Source organism: Mustelus asterias, chromosome 8 (assembly GCF_964213995.1).
Source record: "Mustelus asterias chromosome 8, sMusAst1.hap1.1, whole genome shotgun sequence".
NCBI classification, from domain to species: domain Eukaryota; kingdom Metazoa; phylum Chordata; class Chondrichthyes; order Carcharhiniformes; family Triakidae; genus Mustelus; species Mustelus asterias.
In genome coordinates, this window is record NC_135808.1 from 35,137,533 (window position 1) to 35,160,443 (window position 22,911).

The 22,911-nt window shown below is 44.3% G+C and overlaps 5 protein-coding genes and 1 long non-coding RNA gene across 6 annotated transcripts in view; 2 read left to right on the forward strand and 4 right to left on the reverse strand.

Moving 5' to 3' along the window:
* The window catches only part of LOC144497717 (uncharacterized), a 38,660-nt gene extending 22,116 nt beyond the window's left edge, over window positions 1-16,544 (forward strand). The window contains exon 5 of the mRNA XM_078219158.1: window positions 11,187-16,544. Coding sequence (XP_078075284.1) covers window positions 11,187-12,554 — 1,368 coding nt within the window. The 3' untranslated portion in view covers window positions 12,555-16,544. The remainder of the gene's footprint in view (window positions 1-11,186) is intronic.
* The window catches only part of LOC144497048 (uncharacterized), a 388,053-nt gene that overhangs the window by 188,338 nt on the left and 176,804 nt on the right, over window positions 1-22,911 (reverse strand). The window lies entirely within an intron of this gene.
* The window catches only part of LOC144497015 (uncharacterized), a 507,438-nt gene that overhangs the window by 48,957 nt on the left and 435,570 nt on the right, over window positions 1-22,911 (reverse strand). The window lies entirely within an intron of this gene.
* Window positions 1-22,911, reverse strand: part of LOC144497025 (uncharacterized) — a 335,427-nt gene that overhangs the window by 30,821 nt on the left and 281,695 nt on the right. The gene's annotated exons all lie outside the window — the stretch shown is intronic.
* Window positions 1-22,911, reverse strand: part of LOC144497024 (uncharacterized) — a 53,262-nt gene that overhangs the window by 6,621 nt on the left and 23,730 nt on the right. The gene's annotated exons all lie outside the window — the stretch shown is intronic.
* On the forward strand, window positions 95-7,872 carry LOC144497063 (uncharacterized). Its single transcript, XR_013498501.1, has 2 exons — window positions 95-346; window positions 7,500-7,872. It is a non-coding gene; the product is annotated as an uncharacterized LOC144497063 (long non-coding RNA).

Here is a 22,911-nt window from a genome sequence, read left to right on the forward strand (position 1 = left end):
TGCGCACTGAGCGGCGGCAGTTTGGAATCAGGGGAGAGCCAGCGCGCGGTGCCTGATGGGGGTTGTAGTTCTGCCGCGCGCAGCGGCGGTTGGAGCTGGGGAAGCGCGAGTCTGCTGATGGGGCGAGAGGAAAGACTCAATGTTATGGCGACACTTTTATTCCATTGCCAGTGACGGATTATAAGCAGATAGGATCAAAGATGGTGCTGCTCAAATAATCACTGCAATGTTTTAGGCGCCATTATTCAGAAGTAGATTGTCTGGAGTGCCTGTCACTGATGGAGAGGGAGCCTGCCACAGTCAGACTCGGGTCTCGGGCAGTGAGTTTGGTCTGAGAGGGAGTCAGGTATTTGTTTATCAGAGATGGGATTTTGTGGATGTGAGATAAAGATTGTTCAGTACAAGAGATTTATATTCATGTTCCAAACTGTGAAAATGCCTCTTAAACCCCCAAATGTTTAACCTGTGATGATACCGTGCATTTAAGAAATGTTTCTGATGAAGAGAATGTTTTCAGCTCTAATTATGGTGCCAATTTGTCTGCTCCAGGCAGCCCACCTGCTGCAAATGTAGAAGCATAATTGATATTGCGGCCTTTGTCTTAAGCTTAAGTTAATGTTTTGTTTTTGGGTTTTCCCCTGGGGTTTCAGAATAAGGTTTAATTAGAATGTACTCTTGTCTATCAACCTATGCTAATGGGAAGAGCTAGGCTTATAGAGAGGGAAAACAGGCAGTTTTTGTTTAGATTTGCAAGGAGCAGCAGCTCATCTCTCTGGAGATTGAAGTCTGAGACCTGCTAGAAAATGGGTCTCTCTCTCTCTCCAGAAGTGTTCTGCCCACATACCTGCACATAAGCCTGCTGTTAATTTATTTTGAGAGGAATGCTGCTTAAATTGGAACTAATAAAGTTAGGGTAGCAGTTAATAATTGTATCTGGTTATGTTTAAGTATTTCAATTGGTAAAAGTTGTGCTAATTCTTTTTGTTCTAGTTGAACTGTATTGTTAAATAAAGTTTGTTACAATAAATACTTAGTGGGTCAATAGAATCACACCTGGAGTGAAACACCTTATTCTTAATGCCAAAATCAAAAATCATTGGGATCTAGTCTCACTTCATAATATACCTTGGGGTTTCTGATCTGCTCCTGAACACCTGGCTACAACTTCAATGTGACAAGAATTGTGGCAGAATCATTGACGTATTGACCCTTCATTGCTGCTTCTTTCAGTTTGATGTTCCATTGTTCATTGTTCCACTGGAGCAAGCTGAGAGGGAGTGATTGGAGGCAGGAGTGCTGGTGAGAGATTGATTGAATTGTTTATTTATTTAATTAGTCAGCTAGTGTGTGTTTTTTTTTTGGCCTTTACTTTTGTAGTAGTATTTTAAGTTTAAAGTGAAAACTGGAAGTGGGCTGCTAAGGAGTTTGGGAAGGGTTTTTTAAGCGCGCAAAGTATAAAAGGTAGGCTGCAGTATACAGCGGGCAGCGTCGGGAGCGGGCTGTGGAGTGAGTGGGAAGCAGAGTGTGAGCTCTAAGGCTTTGGCTCACAGGGCTTAGGCAGAAAGGGCGAGCAGGGGTGAGTTTAATTCATTTTTGCTGTTTCTACCTGGTACTGGCAAGGTATCTAGAGGGGATGGGTGTGCAGGCAGTGCTATGTTCCTCTTGCACTATGTTTGAGGTGAGGGACGACGACAGTGTCCCTGCTGATTACATCTGTGGGAAGTGCACCCATCTGCAGCTCCTCCAAAACCATGTTAGGGAACTGGAGCTGGAGTTGGATGAACTTAGGATCATTAGGGACGCAGAGGTTGCCATAGACAGAAGCTTTAGGAATACAGTTACTCCGAGGAATGAAAACAGATGGGTGACGGTGAGAGGGGCTGGGAGGAAGCAGTCCGTGCAGGGATCCCTTGTGGTCGTTCCCCTGAGCAACAAGGGGATACGGTTGAGGGGGATGACATACCAGTGGTGAGCCGCAGTGAGAGGATCTCCAGCACTGTGTCCGTCTCTGTGGCTCGGGAGGGTAAGGGGCAGAGCGGGAGGGCAATAGTTATTGGGGACTCGTTAGTTAGAGGGATAGATAGGAGGTTCTGTGGCAGCAAAAGAGACTCACAGATGGTATGTTGCCTACCGGATGCCAAGGTCCGTGACGTCTCAGACCGTGTTTTCCGGATTCTGAAGGGGGAGGGGAAACAGTCACAAGTCGTGGTACACATTGGTACCAATGACATAGGTAAGAGAAGGGACGGGGATTTAAAGCAGGAATTTCTGGAGCTGGGCTGGAAGCTGAGAGCCAAGACAAAACATGTGGTCATCTCTGATACGTTGCCGGTGCCACGTGATAGCGAGTTGAGGAACAGGGAGAGAGTGCAGTTAAACATGTGGTTGCAGGGATGGTGTAGGAGGGAGGGTTTCAGATAAGTGGATAATTGGAACACATTCTGGGGAAGGTGGGACCTGTATAAACAGGACAGGGTGCACCTGAACCAGAGGGGCACCAATATCCTAGGAGGGAAATTTGATACGGCTCTTCAGGGGGGTTTAAACTAATTTGTCAGGGGAGTGGGAAAAGGAGTTATAGTCCAGAAGTCAGTGAGGGTGGTGAGGTATTGGGGAAGGTATCAGGGTCAAGGGTGGGTACCGGTAGACAGGAAGGTGGGTTGAAGTGTGTCTACTTCAATGCAAGGAGCATCCGGAACAAGGTAGATGAACTTGGGGCGTGGATTGGTACTTGGGACTACAATGTTGTGGCCATTACGGAGACGTGGATAGAACAAGGACAGGAATGGTTGTTGGACGTTCCGGGGTATAGATGTTTCACTAAGTGTAGGGAAGCTGGTAAAAGAGGTGGAGGAGTGGCATTGTTAATCAAGGATAGTTTAATGGCTGCGGAAAGGCACTTCGAGGGGGATCTGCACACTGAGGTAATATGGGCTGAGGTTAGAAATAGGAAAGGAGCGGTCACGTTGTTAGGAGTTTACTATAGGCCCCCAAATAGTAATAGAGATGTGGAGGAAGAAATTGCTAAGCAGATTATGGATATGTGTGGGGGTCACAGGGTAGTTGTCATGGGGGACTTTAACTTTCCAAATATTGATTGGAACCTTTGTAGGTCAAATAGTTCGGATGGGGCGGTTTTTGTGCAGTGTGTGCAGGAGGGTTTCCTGACACAATATGTGGATAGGCCGACAAGAGGTAAGGCCACATTGGATGTGGTACTGGGAAATGAACCGGGCCAAGTGTTAGATTTGGTTGTGGGAGAGCACTTTGGAGATAGTGACCATAATTCGGTGCCTTTTGTTATTGCAATAGAGAGGGATAGGGCCGTACGGCAGGGCAAGGTTTACAATTGGGGGAGAGGTAATTATGATGTGATTAGGCAAGAATTAGGGGGCATAAGTTGGGAACAGAAACTGTCAGAGAAAGGAACTAATGAAAAGTGGAACTTTTTCAAGGAACAAATACTGGGTGTCCTTGATAGGTATGTCCCTGTCAGGCAGGGAGGAAATGGCCGAGTGAGGGAACCATGGTTCACGAAAGAGGTGGAATGTCTTGTGAAAAGGAAGAGGGAAGCTTATGTAGGGATGAGGAAACAAGGTTCAGATGGCTCGATTGAGGGTTACAAGTTAGCAAGGAATCAGCTGAAAAAGGGGCTTGGGAGAGCTGGGAGGGGACATGAGAAGTCCTTGGCGGGTCGGATCAAGGAAAACCCCAAGGCTTTTTACTCTTATGTGAGGAATAAAAGAATGACCAGGGTGAGGTTAGGGCCGGTCAAGGACAGTAGTGGGAACTTGTGTATGGAGTCAGTAGAGATAGGCGAGGTGATGAATGAATACTTTTCTTCAGTGTTCACCAAGGAGAGGGGCCATGTTTTTGAGGGAGAGAAGGTGTTACAGGCTAATAGGCTGGAGGAAATAGATGTTCGGAGGGAGGATGTCCTGGCAGTTTTGAATAAACTGAAGGTCGATAAGTCCCCTGGGCCTGATGAAATATATCCCAGGATTCTTTGGGAGGCAAGGGATGAGATTGCAGAGCCTTTGGCTTTGATCTTTGGGTCCTCGCTGTCCACGGGGATGGTGCCAGAGGACTGGAGAATGGCGAATGTTGTTCCTCTGTTTAAGAAAGGGAATAGAAATGACCCTGGTAATTATAGGCCGGTTAGTCTTACTTCGGTGGTTGGTAAATTGATGGAAAAGGTCCTTAGGGATGGGATTTACGACCATTTAGAAAGATGCGGATTAATCCGGGATAGTCAGCACGGATTCGTGAAGGGCAAGTCGTGCCTCACAAATTTGATAGAATTTTTTGAGGAGGTAACTAAGTGTGTTGATGAAGGTAGGGCAGTTGATGTCATATACATGGATTTTAGTAAGGCGTTTGATAAGGTCCCCCATGGTCGGCTTATGATGAAAGTGAGGAGGTGTGGGATAGAGGGAAAGTTGGCCGATTGGATAGGTAACTGGCTGTCTGAGCGAAGACAGAGGGTGGTGGTGGATGGAAAATTTTTGGATTGGAGGCAGGTTGCTAGCGGAGTGCCACAGGGATCAGTGCTTGGTCCTCTGCTCTTTGTGATTTTTATTAATGACTTAGAGGAGGGGGCGGAAGGGTGGATCAGTAAATTTGCTGATGACACCAAGATTGGTGGAGTAGTGGATGAGGTGGAGGGCTGTTGTAGGCTGCAAAGAGACATAGATAGGATGCAAAGCTGGGCTGAAAAATGGCAAATGGAGTTTAACCCTGATGAATGTGAGGTGATTCATTTTGGTAGGACTAATTTAAATGTGGATTACAGGGTCAAAGATAGGGTTCTGAAGACTGTGGAGGAACAGAGAGATCTTGGGGTCCATATCCACAGATCTCTAAAGGTTGCCACTCAAGTGGATAGAGCTGTGAAGAAGGCCTATAGTGTGTTAGCTTTTATTAACAGGGGGTTGGAGTTTAAGAGCCGTGGGGTTATGCTGCAACTGTACAGGACCTTGGTGAGACCACATTTGGAATATTGTGTGCAGTTCTGGTCACCTCACTATAAGAAGGATGTGGAAGCGCTGGAAAGAGTGCAGAGGAGATTTACCAGGATGCTGCCTGGTTTGGAGGGTAGGTCTTATGAGGAAAGGTTGAGGGAGCTAGGGCTGTTCTCTCTGGAGCGGAGGAGGCTGAGGGGAGACTTAATAGAGGTTTATAAAATGATGAAGGGGATAGATAGAGTGAACGTTCAAAGACTATTTCCTCGGGTGGATGGAGCTATTACAAGGGGGCATAACTATAGGGTTCGTGGTGGGAGATATAGGAAGGATATCAGAGGTAGGTTCTTTACGCAGAGAGTGGTTGGGGTGTGGAATGGACTGCCTGCAGTGATAGTGGAGTCAGACACTTTAGGAACATTTAAGCGGTTATTGGATAGGCACATGGAGCACACCAGGATGATAGGGAGTGGGAAAGCTTGATCTTGGTTTCAGATAAAGCTCGGCACAATATTGTGGGCCGAAGGGCCTGTTCTGTGCTGTACTGTTCTATGTATTGTACAACAGCTCTCATCCCACTCAGCTGGTCTATCTCCAGCAGTTCAGCATCAATTACCCAGAATAGTCATGTAAAATTTTCACCTCTTCCTTCTGATTGTTTACAATCAAATCAACCCCAGATGCTGTAATTCAGACTTTCTTTTTGTCATTTTGTTTTGACTGCGAGCGGCAAAAGAGCAGTTTGCAGAAACAGAGGATGCTTCTTGTGAAATGGAACTTGCCACCTCTAAGTGCTTAGTTATTTCTCTTCCCGAAGGCAGACTTTTATCTTTCCCCAAGGCAAGGTTTTTCCTCGAATATGTCTCTATCCTGTCACCAGAGGCTTGTAGCCTGAGGGTCGCCACTCCACACTAATCAAGTCTCTCCTGCTTAACGCCAGCTATTGGCATTTTGGAAGGATTTTCCAGGTTGATACTCAACCTGTTTGGCCATGTTATGAATGCATTTGCATCTGCCATCAAGTCCTGCGTTGGGACTCGAGCCCAGGGCTTTTGGCTTAGAGAACACGTACATGAGCTGTCTCTCACTTTAAAAACAGTAAATGTCAGTGAAATTATTACAGACAAAGTAAAATGAATGTTTATTAATGTCAGATTTTAGAAACAGGAAAAACACTGCTGGAAACTAATGATACTAAATAAACAGAGTATTTACAACACAGGATTAGGAAGGTGGTGTATGTGAACGTTGATGTCATTGATATATATGCAAGGGTACCAGCAGGCTGGGCGCAGTGGAGTGACATAATTGGATTTCAGTGCAATTGAAGACCCCGTGTGCATGTGCAGACTGGTATCAGTGACCATCTTATATTGGCAAGAGACACACAAAATAGGTAGGGAGAAAGCTCGTGTGGAGCATAAGCAAAGTAGAAATCAGATGGGCCGAATGGCCTGTTTGTGCTTTTGAAAACTAGAATCAAAACAAAAAATATTCAGCAGGTTAGGTAATAGCCATGTCCTTCCTCACCAGTTAATGGCATCCTGCTGCTATTCCAACCCTGTCACCTGCCTCTTTCCGCGTCCCCCCCCCCCCCCCCCCAAACCCTGTTATGAGCCCATGATCAAAAGTCTTTCATTTTATTTCCTCAGCATTGGTCACTTTGGAGTCAATCTCTGAGTTACTGTCATTTCCCAATCAAGGTGAACTCCCCGAGCACAGTTTCTGCTCTCACCACAGTCTTGCTCACTGAGTCACAGCGTAACTCCACAGGTTCCAGAGTCAGAGTTATATTCCCTGAGTAATAGAGTCACTTCCCAAGAACTGGCTCATTCTCTCCAATCTCTTCTCCCTTCATCACCCTTTCTCCTGTGTTCCTTGATCCTGTGTGTGTGTGCTGATCCCACCTCTTTGCACATCATTGCAGCCTTGAACACATCTGAGGCTGCACGTCCCACACTGATGTTTGAAAGCCTCTGAGGATGAAGAATGCTATTCCCACACTAGAAATCTCTCGCAAACATTTACCAGGGGAACTGAAACAGCAGTCTATAACTTCCACCCAGCAGCGGAAAGCCATGGGCCTCCAAAAATAGTTGATTTTTTTGCCCTCTTACCTGCATTCAAAAATTGCAAGAGAACTCCCGATGGTAGCAGCAGCCTTTGTCCTTCAGCGATACAATTTCCTCAGGCCCCAAGATGGTGCAGGAAGACTCTAACCCCTTATGAAATGGCCCACTTGGGAACACCCATTAAGATCTTGTTTGGAAATAGCAATTTAATTGAAAACAGAGAGCAGAACCATTCCCTGCTACTAAAAAGCTATGTTGAAGTTTTTTTAAAAAATAATTCTATTTGCTATTTCTTTTTAGTTAAATCTATTGTTATTGGCTCATTTAAAATGTAATTTTTATTTTTGATTGAAAATGAGTATTTAATATGCATAAATGAACATGGGTTTTGTTATTAGTTTTAAATCTGCATTATATTATATGACTTTACATGTGGCATACTTATGTGTTTTTATTTTTAATTTAGAATATGGAAACTGACAATTTGGGAAGAAGAGGTCAGAACTTCTCAGACCATGATTTGGCTATCTTATTGCATGAGGTTGAGCAAAGGAGAGTTCTTATTTTGAGCTGTGGAAAATCTAAATGTGTTTATCATTAGTATTCTTCTGCCTCATATTACCTCATTTAACAGTTCTGTTTTAATGTTTCAATAAAGCATTAGTAGAATTTTGTGGAGTTTAATGGAAAACATTTATTAACAGAAATGATATAAATAGAAAACTTGATACCATATTGACATTTAACTAAACATTTTATTTTAGCAGCTGCAATATGACATTTTGGCCAATTGTTCCATCTTTTCAAATTTCTTGCAATAAAAGTTTTTCTCTTTAATATATTTTTTAACTTAACGCAACAGTTCTGTTATCTTTGTAACAAGCAGGTGGGGGAGGGAGGGACGAGTTATGGAGGGGGAGGGAGGGGAGTATTTGGACATACAATTGTACGTTTTACATCGAAGCCACAAAAGAACTTCAGTGATTTCAAGAAACAAATCTAAAGTGTGATTTACCAACAGTGGTGGAACATGACTCCAGATTTTCAATCTGCACTGGATTCTGCAATATCTATCAGAGATAGTTCACATCAGCTTATAGGAGACTTGCATATATCATCTCAAGGAATACGCTTTCCTGAAGCATTTGAAATAGCCAAGTTGCAAACTTCCCACTGTAAATGTAGAACTCATTTCACCAAGAGGCTTCTAAGATACAAAATTGCATCAAGGAGACTGTTAAAATTGCGATAAACAACAGAGCAAAATGCAAGTAGACTTTAGCTGAAACTTATTACAGAAGCACAAATCCACTTTGTTGTGAATGTATTTTTTTTACTGGAATTGGTATGTCATGACAAAGTTGGGAAAACATTTTTTAAAATCTTTCACTTTCTGTGCATTTCATATAGTTTAAACATCTTTTAAACACACAAAAATGTTAACCCATGCAAAGAATGTCTGCTACCTCTTACTCTCTGCCACTATACCAGAGAAAAAAAGCATACAAATCAATAAGTGTAAATACTCACCTATCATCAGAGGAAGTTAGAGACAGAATGCAGAACAGTGCTTCACTGCTGGCAGCTTAAAAAGCAGAATTGGAGGTGTAAATGAGATAGAGAATCTGGTGAACTGGTACGACAACAATAATCTCTCCCTCAATGTCAACAAAACGAAGGAGATTGTCATTGACTTCAGGAAGCGTAAAGGAGAACATGCCCTTATCTACATCAACAGGGATGAAGTGGAAAGGGTCGAAAGCTTCAAGTTTTTAGGTGTCAAAATCACCAACAACCTGTCCTGGTCCCTCCCATGCCAACACTATAGTTAAGCCCACCAATGCCTCTACTTTCTCAGAAGACTAAGGAAATTTGGCATGTCAGCTACGACTCACCAACTTTTACAGATGCACCATAGAAAGCATTCTTTCTGGTATCACAGCTTGGTATGGCTCCTGCTCTGCCCAAGACCGCAAGGAACTACAAAAGATCATGAATGTAGCCCAATCCATCACGCAAACCAGCCTCCCATCCATTGACTCTGTCTACACTTCCCGCTGCCTTGGGAAAGCAGCCAGCATAATTAAGGACCCCACGCACTCCGGACATTCTCTCTTCCACCTTCTTCCGTCGGGAAAAAGAGACAGAAGTCTGAGGTCATGTACCAACCGACTCAAGAACAGCTTCTTCCCTGCTGCTGTCAGACTTTTGAATGAACTTACCTTGCATTCAGTTGATCTTTCTCTACACCCTAGCTATGACTGTAACACTACATTCTGCACACTCTCGTTTCCTTCTCTATGAACGGTGTGTTTTGGCTGTATAATGCGCAAGAAATAATATTTTTCACTATGTTAATACATGTGACAATAATAAATCAAATGAAATCAAAACTTGGTGCGCTTTCAGCGAACATGTCTGTGTGTTGAGACTTCCCGTATTGTCCTGACAAGCATGCCCAGCATACAGTCCACTTAATTCGGGATCAGGCCAGAGGTTCTGGGCCAGCATCTGCAATAAGTTAGATTTAATTCAGACGGGACAATGACAAGTTTAAATCCCCACCAGATCTGTTGCTCAAAGTCGCCTCCGTTCCACCGGTCAGTTTCCTAAGCTTCAGGAAACTCATGTTACTTCAGAAATATTTGGATTGGCTGTGAGAGACATCAATCAGAGAGCCCACCCACTCTGCCCATTCTCTCCTCTTCCTCTTTCACAGCTGCTTCACTTCCTGTAGGGACTGAAAACCAAGTGAGGAGATGGTGAGTGAAGGAGCAGAATTTATAATAATTACATTGCATAATCGCCACACTAATGTTCAGGCAGTCTGACTATCCTGTGGGGAATCAGGTGTGGAAATGCCCCTTATGCTGTGTGAGAAGATCCAGCTGAGAGACGTGTTTACTCGGTGCTTTGTGCTGAGCTGTTTGATTGGAGCTGTGTGTTGGATATTGAGTGTGTTTATTGGAAGCATTTCCCTTCTGATTTACAGGCTAAGTTTTGTTGCTGGGTCATTGCTGAATATGAGAAGGTGAGGTGTAATTATCTGGGAGGGCAGAGTGTCTGAGGATTCTTACTGATTTCCTATTGTTGAGTTGTGTGAGTGTATTGGGAGCTGATTATTATTCTGCGGACTGTGAATGGTCAGTTCTGTCTGTGTGTTGGGAGATGTTTCCTGTCCTTTTCATTCCCTCCAAGACCTCCCAAAAATTTCTGTGCCTTAATTTGTCTCCGGGCGAATTCACTGTGAATTTTATAGTCTGCTGCTTCTGCTAACATTGTGTGCTGTGAGGTTAAACTCTCGGCTTAAACTCTGGGAGGTGCAGAGTGTCTGAGGATTCTTACTGATTTCCTATTGTTGAGGTGTGTGTGTAGGGAGCTCATTATTATCCTGTGGACTGTAACATATACATATAATATCCCCCATGCGATGTTACACAGTAGGAACAGAAGTTTCTTTAAAGAGTTTACCTGAAGGCCTCGACCGTTCGCAAATGCCTGGGCTTGGATTTGATCATTTTGCCCAGTGCTGTGTCTGATAATTGAATTTGGGATGTGGAGTGTTTTCTTCGAAATCGTTTTCAAAACAAGGGAGAAATTTTAAAATTTACATTCAGTTAACATAGTAAACTGTTGCTCACTGTGGCACAGTCTCTAACTGAGGAATCAGCCCCTTCAGCAAAGGAGGAAAGGGCGTTGGAGGAAATCATGTTTCCATTTCCTGTTTTACAGAAGGATTGTACCGTACTATACCAGAGAATACAGAAAGGAGAGACACCACAGATAGATCCTGACCTAAGGAACAACTGCACAACTATGGGAAGACATCCAGTGCCTTCACAGCATTGTTCAACCACAGAGAAAGTTGGACAGTGAAACCATCATCTGGAAATCGGTCGAGTCAGGGGAGCTTTGACATAGCATTAGATCTGAAACTTTCCAAAGGTTCAGCTGTGGGTGATTGGTCTGTGAGGCTGGGAAAAATTGAGTGAGCGCCAAGTGTAGTGAGAGCTTCAATCATTCATTGAGCCTCATAAACCACTGACTCATTCCTGTTGTGTGGGGCTGTTCAAATGTGAGGTTTGTGAAGAAGGCTTTACATTGATAAGAACTCGTAACACACAAAGTGCATCTGTTGTAGAACTGTTAACAGAAGAAAAGCTACATGGAAGAGAAACTATTCAAATGTGAGGTGTGTGACAAATCATTCTCACACTCATCTTACTTCCGTGTACACCAGCGTATTCACACAGGAGAGAAACCATTCACATGTGAGGTGTGTGACAAGTCATTTGTGCAGTCATCTTACCTTCGCAGGCACCAACGCGTTCACACCGGGGAGAAGCCTTTCAAATGTGAGGTGTGTAACAAGGCCTTTACAGAATTCTCTGGTCTGCTATATCACCGGCGCATTCACACAGGGGAAAAACCATTCACTTGTGAGGTGTGTGACAAATCATTCTCGGTGTCATCAAATCTCCGTGCACACCAACGCACTCACACAGGGGAGAAGCCATTCCACTGTGAGGTGTGTAACAGAAGCTTTTCAGAATTATCAAGTCTTGTGAATCACCGGCGTATTCACACAGGGGAGAAGCCATTCACATGTGAGGTGTGTGAGAAATCATTCTCAACATCATCGAACTTTCTTGCACATCAACGAATTCACACAGGGGAGAAACCATTCAAGTGTGAGGTTTGCAATAAAGCTTTTGTCAAGTCTTCCAACCTCCAGATACACCAGAGAATCCACACAGGGGAGAGACCCTTCAACTGTGAGGTGTGTGAGAAAGCTTTTACCCGCTCCTCCGATCTCCTGATGCACCAGATGATTCACACAGGTGAGAAAGCCTTCAAGTGTGAAGTGTGTGACCAAACCTTCTTGAAGTCAGGAAACCTGCGTGTACACCAACGTATGCACACTGGGGAGAAACCGTTCAAGTGTGATGTGTGTAACAGGGGATTTGCACAATCATCAGCTCTGGTGGGTCACTCCCGTATTCACACCGGGGAGAAACCATTCACTTGTGAGGTATGCAACAGAACATTTGCAAGATCATCAACTCTCTGTGCACACCAACGCATTCACACCGGGGAGAAACCATTCAAATGTGAGGTGTGCAACAAATCCTTCTCCAGGTCATCGCAGCTCCTGCTCCATCAGAGGATTCACACAGGAGAGAAACTGTTCAAGTGTGAGGTGTGTGACAAGGCTTTCACACTGTCATCAACGCTTGCGAATCACCAACGCATTCACACTGGGGAGAAGCCATTCAAGTGTGAGGTGTGTGACAAATCATTCTTGAAATCAACTGACCTCCATGTACACCAACGCATTCACAAAGGGGAGAAACCATTCAGGTGTGATGTTTGTGACAAGGCTTTCACCCACTCATCTGATCTCCCGAAACACCAGCGGATCCACACTGGAGAGAGACCATTCAGGTGTGAGGTGTGTGATAAAGCTTTCACTCACTCATCAACCCTCCGCACACACCAACGCACTCATACAAGGGAATAAATGTTTGTATTCAGCAGTTGCACAAATCCTTCTTGAGATCATCGATTATCCTGCTTTACCAGAGAACCCACTCAGCAGAGTTAACCCTCCAAATGTAAGGTTTATGATAACATTTTTGTGACAAGTTCACTCCTGAGACATCAGAGGATTCACGCAGGAGAAAATCCTTCAGGTGTGATGTGTGACAAGGCTTTCGTCCACACCTCTGATCTCCTCGGGCACCAGCAGATGCACACTATGAGAAAATATTGAGGTGTGTGACAGGGCTTTACACAGTCAGTGTATGTCCTAGTTCATTACTGCACTCAGACAGGGGAGAAGCCCTATCAGTGTGAATTCTGTAATAAAGCCTTCACACAGTTGCTGAACCTCCTGGAACATCAGTGAACCCACATGGGAGACAAACCTTTCCAGTGTGACATTTGTCAGGATTGTCTCACTTCCTCCTCCTCTATCTCCAAACACCAACATCTCCACACGGACTTGGAGCCAGCTCACCAGCTTCCCTTACACCGAGTGTTGTCTGTGTTGTTTACCCTCCAGTGCTCACACAGGGGAGCTGTCCTTCCAAAGCACTGTCTGTCTCAGCAGTGTCTGCCTCCAACCTCTCCCACCATCAGTCCAATCATTTCAAGAAGGCTAATTTAATCTTAGACCACATCTCCAAACATCACCCAAAGGAGACATCAATATGTGTAGAAGCTGCTGTGTAAACGCAGCATCCTTTCAGTGCAGTGTCAGGTACAAGTCACTGTCTGACCAAGAAGACAATCTTCTGTGGTTAGAAGGGCTTCAGCTTCTGATCTACCAGCACAAGCACCCGGGGGAGGAGCCATTCCTGGGGTAATAACGTAGGGACTTCAATTAGCCTCAAGATCTCTGGTCTATGGAGGGCAGATCAGCCTGGAATCCCATTCCTCATCAGTGAGGCCAGCTGGGAAGTCGGTGGGGTGGGGGGGAGGCAGCAGGATGTGTCTCGGCTGTGACAGTCTCCATTGTCTCACAACATTCACTGTCTGGGTCTGCACATGCTGAATGGCCACTCAAACAGAGCACGAGAGGCCAATCGATGTCCACAAGGTCAGTACCTTGAGGTTTGGAAGGAATGTGAGAGGATAACAACTGATATTTATAGAGTGCTTTAATATAGTCAAAATCCCAAAGTGTTTCACAGAGACAGAATCTGAGAAAAATTAACATCGAGGCAAAGGAGATATTACGCGGGGATGATCTTAAATATGGTCAAAGAGGTGGGATTTCAGGAGGGCCCTAAAGGAGGGGAGAGAGATAAAGATGCAAAGAGGTTTAAGGGGGAATCCTAAAGATCTCTTAACACCCAAGGTGCATCAGTTACAAAGACTGAACAAACTCCCCTTCACCATGACCTAGACAGTATCTTCTTCCTTGGTAAAGACGGATGTAAAGTATTTATTTAATACCTAAGCCCTCTGACTCCATGCAGAAATCACTGTTTGGTCCCTAATTGGCCCCACTCTTCCCTTTACCTCCCTTTTCCTATTTATATACCTATAGAAGACTTTTGGATTCCCTTTTACGTTACCTTCTAGAATCTTCTCATACTCTCTATTTCCTTCTGCTATTTGCTTTTCCAATTCCCCTGTAAACCTTCAATATTCAACCTGGTTCTCTGTTGTATTCTCTAGAATCATAGAATCCCTACAGTGCAGAAAGAGGCCATTTGGCCCTTCGAGCCTGCACTGACAACAATCCCACCCAGGCCCTATCCTCTCCACCTGACATCGGTCATAAGCACACTTTTTGTTCTTCATCTTAACCTGTCTCTGGATTTCTTTATCCTGTCTTTCCCTTTGTGGGAATATACCTCGACTCTGCCTAATCTATCGGCTCTTTAAAGGCAGCCCATTGTTCAGTTACTGTTGATTTACTTCTGATTTATCTGGCTCAGATCCATTCTGACTCCATTGAATTTTGGTTTTCCCCCAGTTCATTATTCTTACTCTGGATTGTTCCTTGTCCTTTTCCATAGCCAACCTAAAGCTTACGATACAATGATCACCATTCCCTAAATATTCTCTAGTTGATATGTGATCCACTTGGACCCCTCATTTTGAAGAACCAGGTCCTGCAATGCCTCCTTTCTCATTGGAGTGGGATCATACTGCGATAGAATACTCTCTTTAAAATACTCTGGGAAGTCTGGGAACCCTCTCTGCCTTTTATACCATTATTACCCCGCTCTATATTTGGTTAATTAAAATCTCCCATTAGCTACTTCATAATTCTTGCACCTCTCTGTAATTTTCTTCCAATTTTGCTCTTTTGAATTTTAACACTACTTAGTGACCCATAGACTATGAGCAATGAAATTGCACCTTTATTGTTCCTAACCTTCAGCCAATTAGATTCTGTCCTTTACCCCTCTGGGACATCCTCTCACTCCAGCTCTGTAACGTTCTCCTTAATCAGCACTGCCAACCATCCCCCTCTCCGACTTCCTTTCCTTCCTTCCTGAACACTTGATTGTATAAAAGATTGTTTAATATCCAGTCCCACCCTCCTTTCAGCTGCAACATCATATTTTCCATGGCAGTATGTTTCCAGCAACTCACCATTTGTTTTATTATTCATTCATGGGATGTGGGCTTCACTGGCTGGGTCAACATTTATCGTCAATCCCTAATTACCCTTGAACTGGGTAGTTTGCGAGGCCACTTCAGAGGGCACTTAAAAGTCAACCACATTACTCTAGGTCTGGAGTCACATGTAGGCCAGAACAGGAAAGGACGGCAGATTTCGTTCCCTAAAGGACATTAGTGAACTAGATGGGTTTTTATGACAATCGACAATAGTTTCATTGTCATCATTAGACTTTTAATTCCAGAGTTTCATTGAATTCTAATTTCTTCATCTGATTCGAACCCAGATATCCGAACATTACCCTGACACTGAGTTACTAGCCCAGTGATAATGCCACTACGTCACCGCCTCTTTACCCCACTCTGCATTCACAAACATCCACCATGATCTTTAGGGTTTGATTATTTTCCCTCTTACTCGGAACCCAATTAATATCATTCTATTTCCTATTCTGCTGCTATCTGTCTCTGCCAATGTTCTGTGACCCTTGGTGTTTCTCTCTACAGACCTGCATCCTACACTTCTGCCAAGTAAGTTTAAACCCCCTCCAATAGGACCAGCAAATCACCCTGCAAGAAAATTGGTCCCGGCTCTATTCAGGTGTAGTCCACCGGCCTGTACATCCCATCTCCCCCAGACCTGATTCCAATGTCCCAAGAATCTAAATCCCTCCATCCTGCTCCATCTCTCCAGTCATACACTCATCTGCTTCATCCTATTTCTCACTTGTGCCTGGTACCAGCAAAAATCCAAAGATTACTACTTTGGAGATCCTGCTTGCTGATTTCCTGCCCTGCTGTCTAAATTCTGACAGCAGCATCACATCCCTCTTTCTATCTGTTTCATTGGTATTGATGTGGACTAAGGCCCTTCCCTCCCTTCAAGGTGCTTTGCAGCTGTTCAGTGACATCCTTCACCCTGGCTGAGAGGTAACAAACTATCCTGGATTCATGGCTGAGGCTGGAGAAATACCTGTCTGTTCCTCTAACAATCACATCTCTTTATGTCCCCTATACAGCTGAGCCAGCTATGGTGCCATGGACTTGGCTCTGGCAGCGTTCCCCAGATCAGCAATCACTTTCATCATTATTTACAACTGAATACTGGTTGGAGAGTGAGATACACTCAGGGACTCCCTGCTCTACCTGCCTTTCTGATGTCACCCCTGAAAAACACGAGCTCGTAAAATAAGCCAGCTCTAAGGAGTTTTGGGGTAGAATCAGACTCTGCTTTGGTTGATGAATTTAAAATGCTTTGATATTTTAATTGATTCAAAGTTTTGAGTAAGCTGAATATTGTGTTGTTTGTCTCATGTTTTTATCAATCTTCTGTATAGATTTATCACTCACAATAAATTCACTTTTTTTACTTAACCCCAATTACCTGATTTGACAGCGTGGTGTGCTCCTGTTCACTGAAACACTCAGGAGCCTACAGTAAGAGTCCTGTACACAATATATTGATCAATGTCACTGTGGACTTTCTCCACCAATGGGCTTATCATTTCCATTTCACAGGAAGTAGGAAGTTTCCCTCAAAAAAAAGTTGCATTTATGTATCAACTTTCACAAACTCAGTATCTGAAAACATTAAAGCCAATGAAGTCCTGAATGGTAATTTAGCAAAAGTGAAATCCAATTTGAGCACAGCAAGCAGCAATGTGATCACCAGATATCTGTTTTTGGGATATTGTTTGTGGGATTCCTATAGGTCAGAACATCAGAGATAACTCCCCTGCTTTTCTACAACATAATATTATGGAACCTTTTACATTCACGCAAGCACAGAGCCTTGGTTTAACTCATCTGAAAGATGGTATCTCTGACAGTGCAGGACTCCCTCAGTACTGCATTGGAGTATCAGCCTCAGTTCTCAAGTCTCTGGAGTGAGACTTGAACCCACAACATTCTGACTCAGACGAGAGTGCTAACTAAGCCATGGCTGACAACATATAATATTTCTGTTGTATTAGATTCAGTTTATAAGAGGTTAAATCCCAAGGCTATGTACAGAATCCTTTCCCCCCTGTAAACTGGAAACATGAAAGTTTGTTTTGATTTAAAGAGGTAACTAGTTTGAGCTGCAGGAGCCGGTGGCCGGTGATGTCTTTGCGTCTGGTTTCCTGTTTTATTTTGTGAATGCAAATTCCTGGAACCAAATGATACACACTGAGCAGGAGGTGTTCTTTATTGATGCCCATATCTATCTGAGGAAGCTCACAGAGAGAAGCTAATGGAATGTTGAAGAACTATTTAAGGTACTGGTTACACTTGGTTGGATCACAATATTCCCCAGCAAGAGAGAGAATGGTCATAATGATCCTCATGAACTGCATATCACTCTCAAACAATTTTGATTTTGATCTGATTTACCATTGTCACATGTATTAGTACACAGTGGAAAGTATTGTTTCTTGTGCACTACAACAGAGCATACTGTTCATAGAGAAGGAAACGAGAGAGTGCAGAATGCAGTGTTGCAGTCATAGCTAGGGTGTAGAGAAAGATCAAGTTAATGCGAGGTAGGTCCATTCAAAAGTCTGACAGCAGCAGGGAAGAAGCTGTTCTTGAGTCGGTTGGTTCGTGACCTCAGACTTTTGTATCTTTTTCCCGATGGAAGAAGGTGGAAGAAAGAATGTCCGGTGTGTGTGGGGTCCTTAATTATGCTGCTGCTTCGCTGAGACAGCGGGAAGTGTAGACAGAGTCAATGGATGGGAGGCTGGTTTGCGTGATGGATTGGGCCACATTCACGATCCTTTGTAATTTCTTGCGGTCTTGGGCAGAGTAGGAGCCATACCAAGTTGTGACACAACCAGAAAGAATACTTTCTATGGTGCATCTGTAAAAGTTGGTGAGAGCCGTAGCTAACATGCCAAATTTCCTTAGTCTTCTGAGAAAGTAGAGGCGTTGGTGGGCTTTCTTAACTATAGTGTCAGCATATGGGGACCAGGACAGGTTGTTGGTGATCTGGACACCGAAAAACATGAAGCTCTCGACCCTTTCTACTTTGTCCCCGTTGACGTAGACAGGGGCATGTTCTCCTTTACGCTTCCTGAAGTCGATGACGATCTTCTTCATTTTGTTGACATTGAGGGAGAGATTATTGTTGTCGCACCAGTTCACCAGATTCTCTATTTCATTCCTGTACTCTGTCTCGTCATTGTTTGAGATCTGACCCACTATGGTGGTGTCGTCAGCAAACTTGAAAACCGAGTTGGAGGGGAATTTGGCCACAGTCATAGGTGTATAAGGAGTATAGCAGGAGGCTGGGAACACAGCCTTGTGGGGCACCGGTGTTGAGGATGATCACAGAGGAGGTGTTGTTGCCTATCCTTACCAATTGGGGTCTGTGAGTTAGGAAGTTCAGGATCCAGTCGCAGATGGAGGAGCCGAGGCCCAGGCCACCAAGTTTGGAGATGTGTTTTGTAGGAATAATGGTATTGAAGGCTGAGAAGTAGTCAATAAAGAGGAGTCTGACAAAAGTGTCTTTGTTGCCTAGGTGTTCCAGGGTCAAGTGCTGGGCGAGGGGGATGGCGTCTGCTGTGGACCCGCTGCAGCGGTAGGAAACTAGTGGATCCAGGCAGTCTGAACAAGGTCTAGAGTGGAACGGAGAAGGTGAGGAACCGGGAGAGGGCAAAAACCGGGACATCCTCAGAGAGGGAAATGAACTGGGATATCCCAAGAGAGGTGAATGAGTTGGGACATCCCAAGAGAGGTGAATGAGATTGGGGATTGCTGTCTCATAAATTAAAGCTATGGGGAGCTGCATCTCACTTGGACAGGAGTCACACCTTGAGCACTGTCAATATTTGTCTATCTTCTGTAACCCTCCCATCTGTGCCCCTCAGTCTCACTCCTGTGCACCTCTCTCCTGTGTCTCTTTCCATCCTGCGTATGTGCTGATCTCACCACTGCAAGGTGTGTTCCTGTGCCTTTAAAAAATGTATTTGTGTCGTGTTTCTGTGCAGGATGTTTTTAGCAATCCCTTCCATCTTATCAGTGCCACTGGATCTATAACCGGCATCCTCCGATGGGACAATTACAAGTTTAAATTCCCACCTGATCTGCTGCTCAAAATCGCCTCCGTTTCACCGGTCAGTTTCCCAAGCTTCTGGAAACTCATGTTACTCCAGAAATATTTGGATTGGCTGTGAGAGACGTCAATCAGAGAGCCCACCCACTCTGCCCATTCCCTCCTCTTCCTCTTTCACAGCTGCTTCACTTCCTGTAGGGACTGAAAACCAAGTGAGGAGATGGTGAGTGAAGGAGCAGAATTTATAATAATTACATTGCATAATCTCCACACTAATGTCCAGGCAGTCTGACTATCCTGTGGGGAATCAGGTGTGAGAAGATCCAGCTGAGAGACCTGTTTATTCGGTGCTTTGTGCTGAGCTGTTTGATTGGAGCTGTGTGTTGGATATTGAGTGTGTTTATTGGAAGCATTTCCCTTCTGATTTACAGGCTGAGTTTTGTTGATGGGTCATTACTGAATATGAGAAGGTGAGGTGTAATTATCTGGGAGGTCTAAGGATTCTTACTGATTTCCTATTGTTGAATTGTGTGTTTGTTGGGAGCTGGTTATTATCCTGTGGACTGATTATACAGTTCCTCTGAGAGAATAACTCCTTGGAAGTGCATTACTGAGGGAGAGTTGCCTCTTTGGAGGTTTGATACTGAGTGCATGTTGTGTCGCCAGTGGGGATAATCCATAGAAATATGAGTTTAGATGTTTCATTTCTCAAGCATGTTCCACCACTCAGTGAGATCATGCTATATCTGTGATCTATTCCTGCCCTCTCCTCATCCCTCAATACTTTGATAAACAAAATTCCATCAATCTCAGATTGAATATTAATCATTTATCGTCGATTCTCTTTGTGGACTTCCAAACTTCTCCCAGTCTTCGTGTGTTGATGGGTTTCCTGATTTCCCTCCTGAAAACTCTTCCTTCAATTGTTAGACCATGTTCCCTAGTCTGAGACCCCCAACCAGTGAAAATAATTTCTCTCAATTCATCCGCTCTCTTCCCCTTAATAACCTGAAAACATCAATTAGATTCACCCCACTTAGCTTTCTAGAGCTGGGGAATATAACTCTCACTTGTTCAATCTCTCTTCATCATTTAACTATTGCAGTCCAGGTCTCATTCCAGTTAATCTACACTGCCTTCTCACCTATCCTTCCTGTTGCGAGGGACCTGAACTGTTCCCAATAATCCAGGTGTGGTCAAACCACGGCTGAAATATTCCTTCTATCTCTTTGGATTATTTTCCTCCAGAAATTAAACCACCTTTCCATTCACCTTTCTGATTATTTTCTCCAACAATTCATGACATTTTAATGATCTCTGTACAGAGTCTCCAAGACTCTTTGAAACTCCACTCTTTCTAGTTTTTCACCATTTATAAAATACCCTGTGTAGGGTCAAAGTGCCAATCTTGAATTCCAGTTGGCACAGTATTACCCATTGATTTTAAGGTATCAGTGTCTCTTTGTCATTTGATGTTTCCAGTACATTGTTTAGATGGCCACCTATCTTGTGTCATCAGTAAATTTGTAGATGCAGATTTCTATTCCATTGTCTAAATTATTAATAAATACAGGGAGAGATTGAGACACAAAACAAATACTTGCAGGTCACCACTCATCACATCATTACTGAGGGAGTGCTGTATTGTCAGAGGGTCAGTACTGAGGGAGTGCTGCACTGTCAGAGGGTCAGTACTGAGGGAGTGCTGCACTGTCAGAGGGTCAGTACTGAGAGAGTGCTGCACTGTCAGAGGGTCAGTACTGAGGGAGTGCTGCACTGTCAGAGTTCTGATTTTGAGGAATGGCCATTTGATCAGTGTTTTGGAATGGTCTGAGTATGTGAAAGCTCCTGTTCCTTTCTTTTATTTATAATTGTGGGTACAATCTTTGCATTAAATCTTCAAATAGTTTCAAAGCTGAAGCACAATTCTCAGACCCACCCCAATGATTGGCTGAGCAGTGATTGCCATGTAACTATTGGTGGGCTGTCAGTGCATTTCAGTCCCAGATTGGCTGTGAGAGATAGAAACATAGAAAGTAGGAGGAGGCCATTCAGCCCTTTAAGCCTACTCTGCTATTCAATATGATCATGGCTGGTCAAACTCAATATCCTGATCCCACCTTCCTTTATACGCTTTGATCCCCTTCACCCCAGTGCTATATCTAACTGTTTCTTGAAAATAATCAGTGTTTTGCCTCAACTACTTTCTGTGCTGGTGAATCCAATAGGCTGACCATTCTCTGGGTGAAAAAAATTCTCCTCATCACCGTCCTAAATGGTCTCCCCAGGATCCTCAGACTATGGTGCTTGGTTCTTGACATCCCCACCTTTGGGAACATCCTCCTTGCATCTACCCTGTCTAGTCCTGTTAAAATTTTATCGGTTTCTATGAGATCCACCCCCATTCTTCTGCACTCCAGCGAATACAATCCTAACTGACTCAGTCTCCCTTCATACGTCAGTCCCACCATCCCAGGAATCAATCCGGTAAATCTTCTCTGCATTCCCACTAGAGGGGCGGCATGGTAGCACAGTGGTCAGCACTGCTGCTTCACAGCTCCAGGGACCTGGGTTCAATTCCCGGCTTGGGTCACTGTCTGTGTGGAGTTTGCACATTCTCCTCGTGTCTTTGTGGGTTTCCTCCGGGTGCTCCGGTTTCCTCCCACAATCCAAAGATGTGCGGGTTAGGTTGATTGGCCTTGCTAAAAATTGCCCTTAGTGTCCTGAGATGCGTAGGTTGGAGGGATTAGTGGGTAAATACGTAGGGATATGAGAGTAGGGCCTGGGTGGGATTGTGGTCAGTGCAGACTCGATGGGCCGAATGGCCTCTTTCGTACTGTAGGGTTTCTATGATTTCTATGATGAAGAACATCCTTCCTCAGATAAGGAGGGCAAGATTGCATACAGTGCTGTGAATTTTCCTGTTCCGCCCGCCACAGGACTCGTAGCGGGTGAGGGGCAGACTATGGAAAGGTCTGTTGACCTCAGGTGGGATTTTCTGGTTCAGGGTGAGCGCAGCTGGAAAATCCCGCCCAGTATTTCAGGTTTGGCCTCACTAAGGCCCTGTATAATTGCATTAAGACATCGCTGGTCCTGTACTCGAATCCTCTCCCTATGAAAGCCAACATACCATTTGCCTTTTTTACTGCCTGCTGTACCTGCATGCTTACTTTCAGCGACTGGTGCATAGTGACACCCAGGTCTCGTTGCATGAAATTACGAATTTATAGCCTTTGAAATGGTAATCTGTCTTCCTGTTTTTACTACCAAAGTAGATAATTTCACATGTATCATTTGCCCACTCACTCAGCCTGTCCAAATCATACTGAAGCATCTCTGCATCTTCCTAACAGTTCACCTTACCACCCAGCTTTGTGTCATCTGCAAATGTGGAGTTAATATCTTTAATTCCTCATCTAAATCAATAATGTATATAATGAATAGCTGGGGTCCCATAGAGCCTGCACCAAAAATGCCACTCATGCTCTATTCGCGTAGCCCCACGTATTTATCCTACTAATCCCCTTGACACTAAGGGGCAATTTAGCATGGCCAATCAACCTAACCCATACATTTTGGCAGAGTGGGAAGAAACTGGAGCACCCAGAGAAAACCCACGCAGACACGGAGAATGTGCAAACTTCGCACAGTCACCCAAGGCCAGAATTGAGCCAGGGTCCCTGGCACTGTGAGGCAGCAGTGCTAA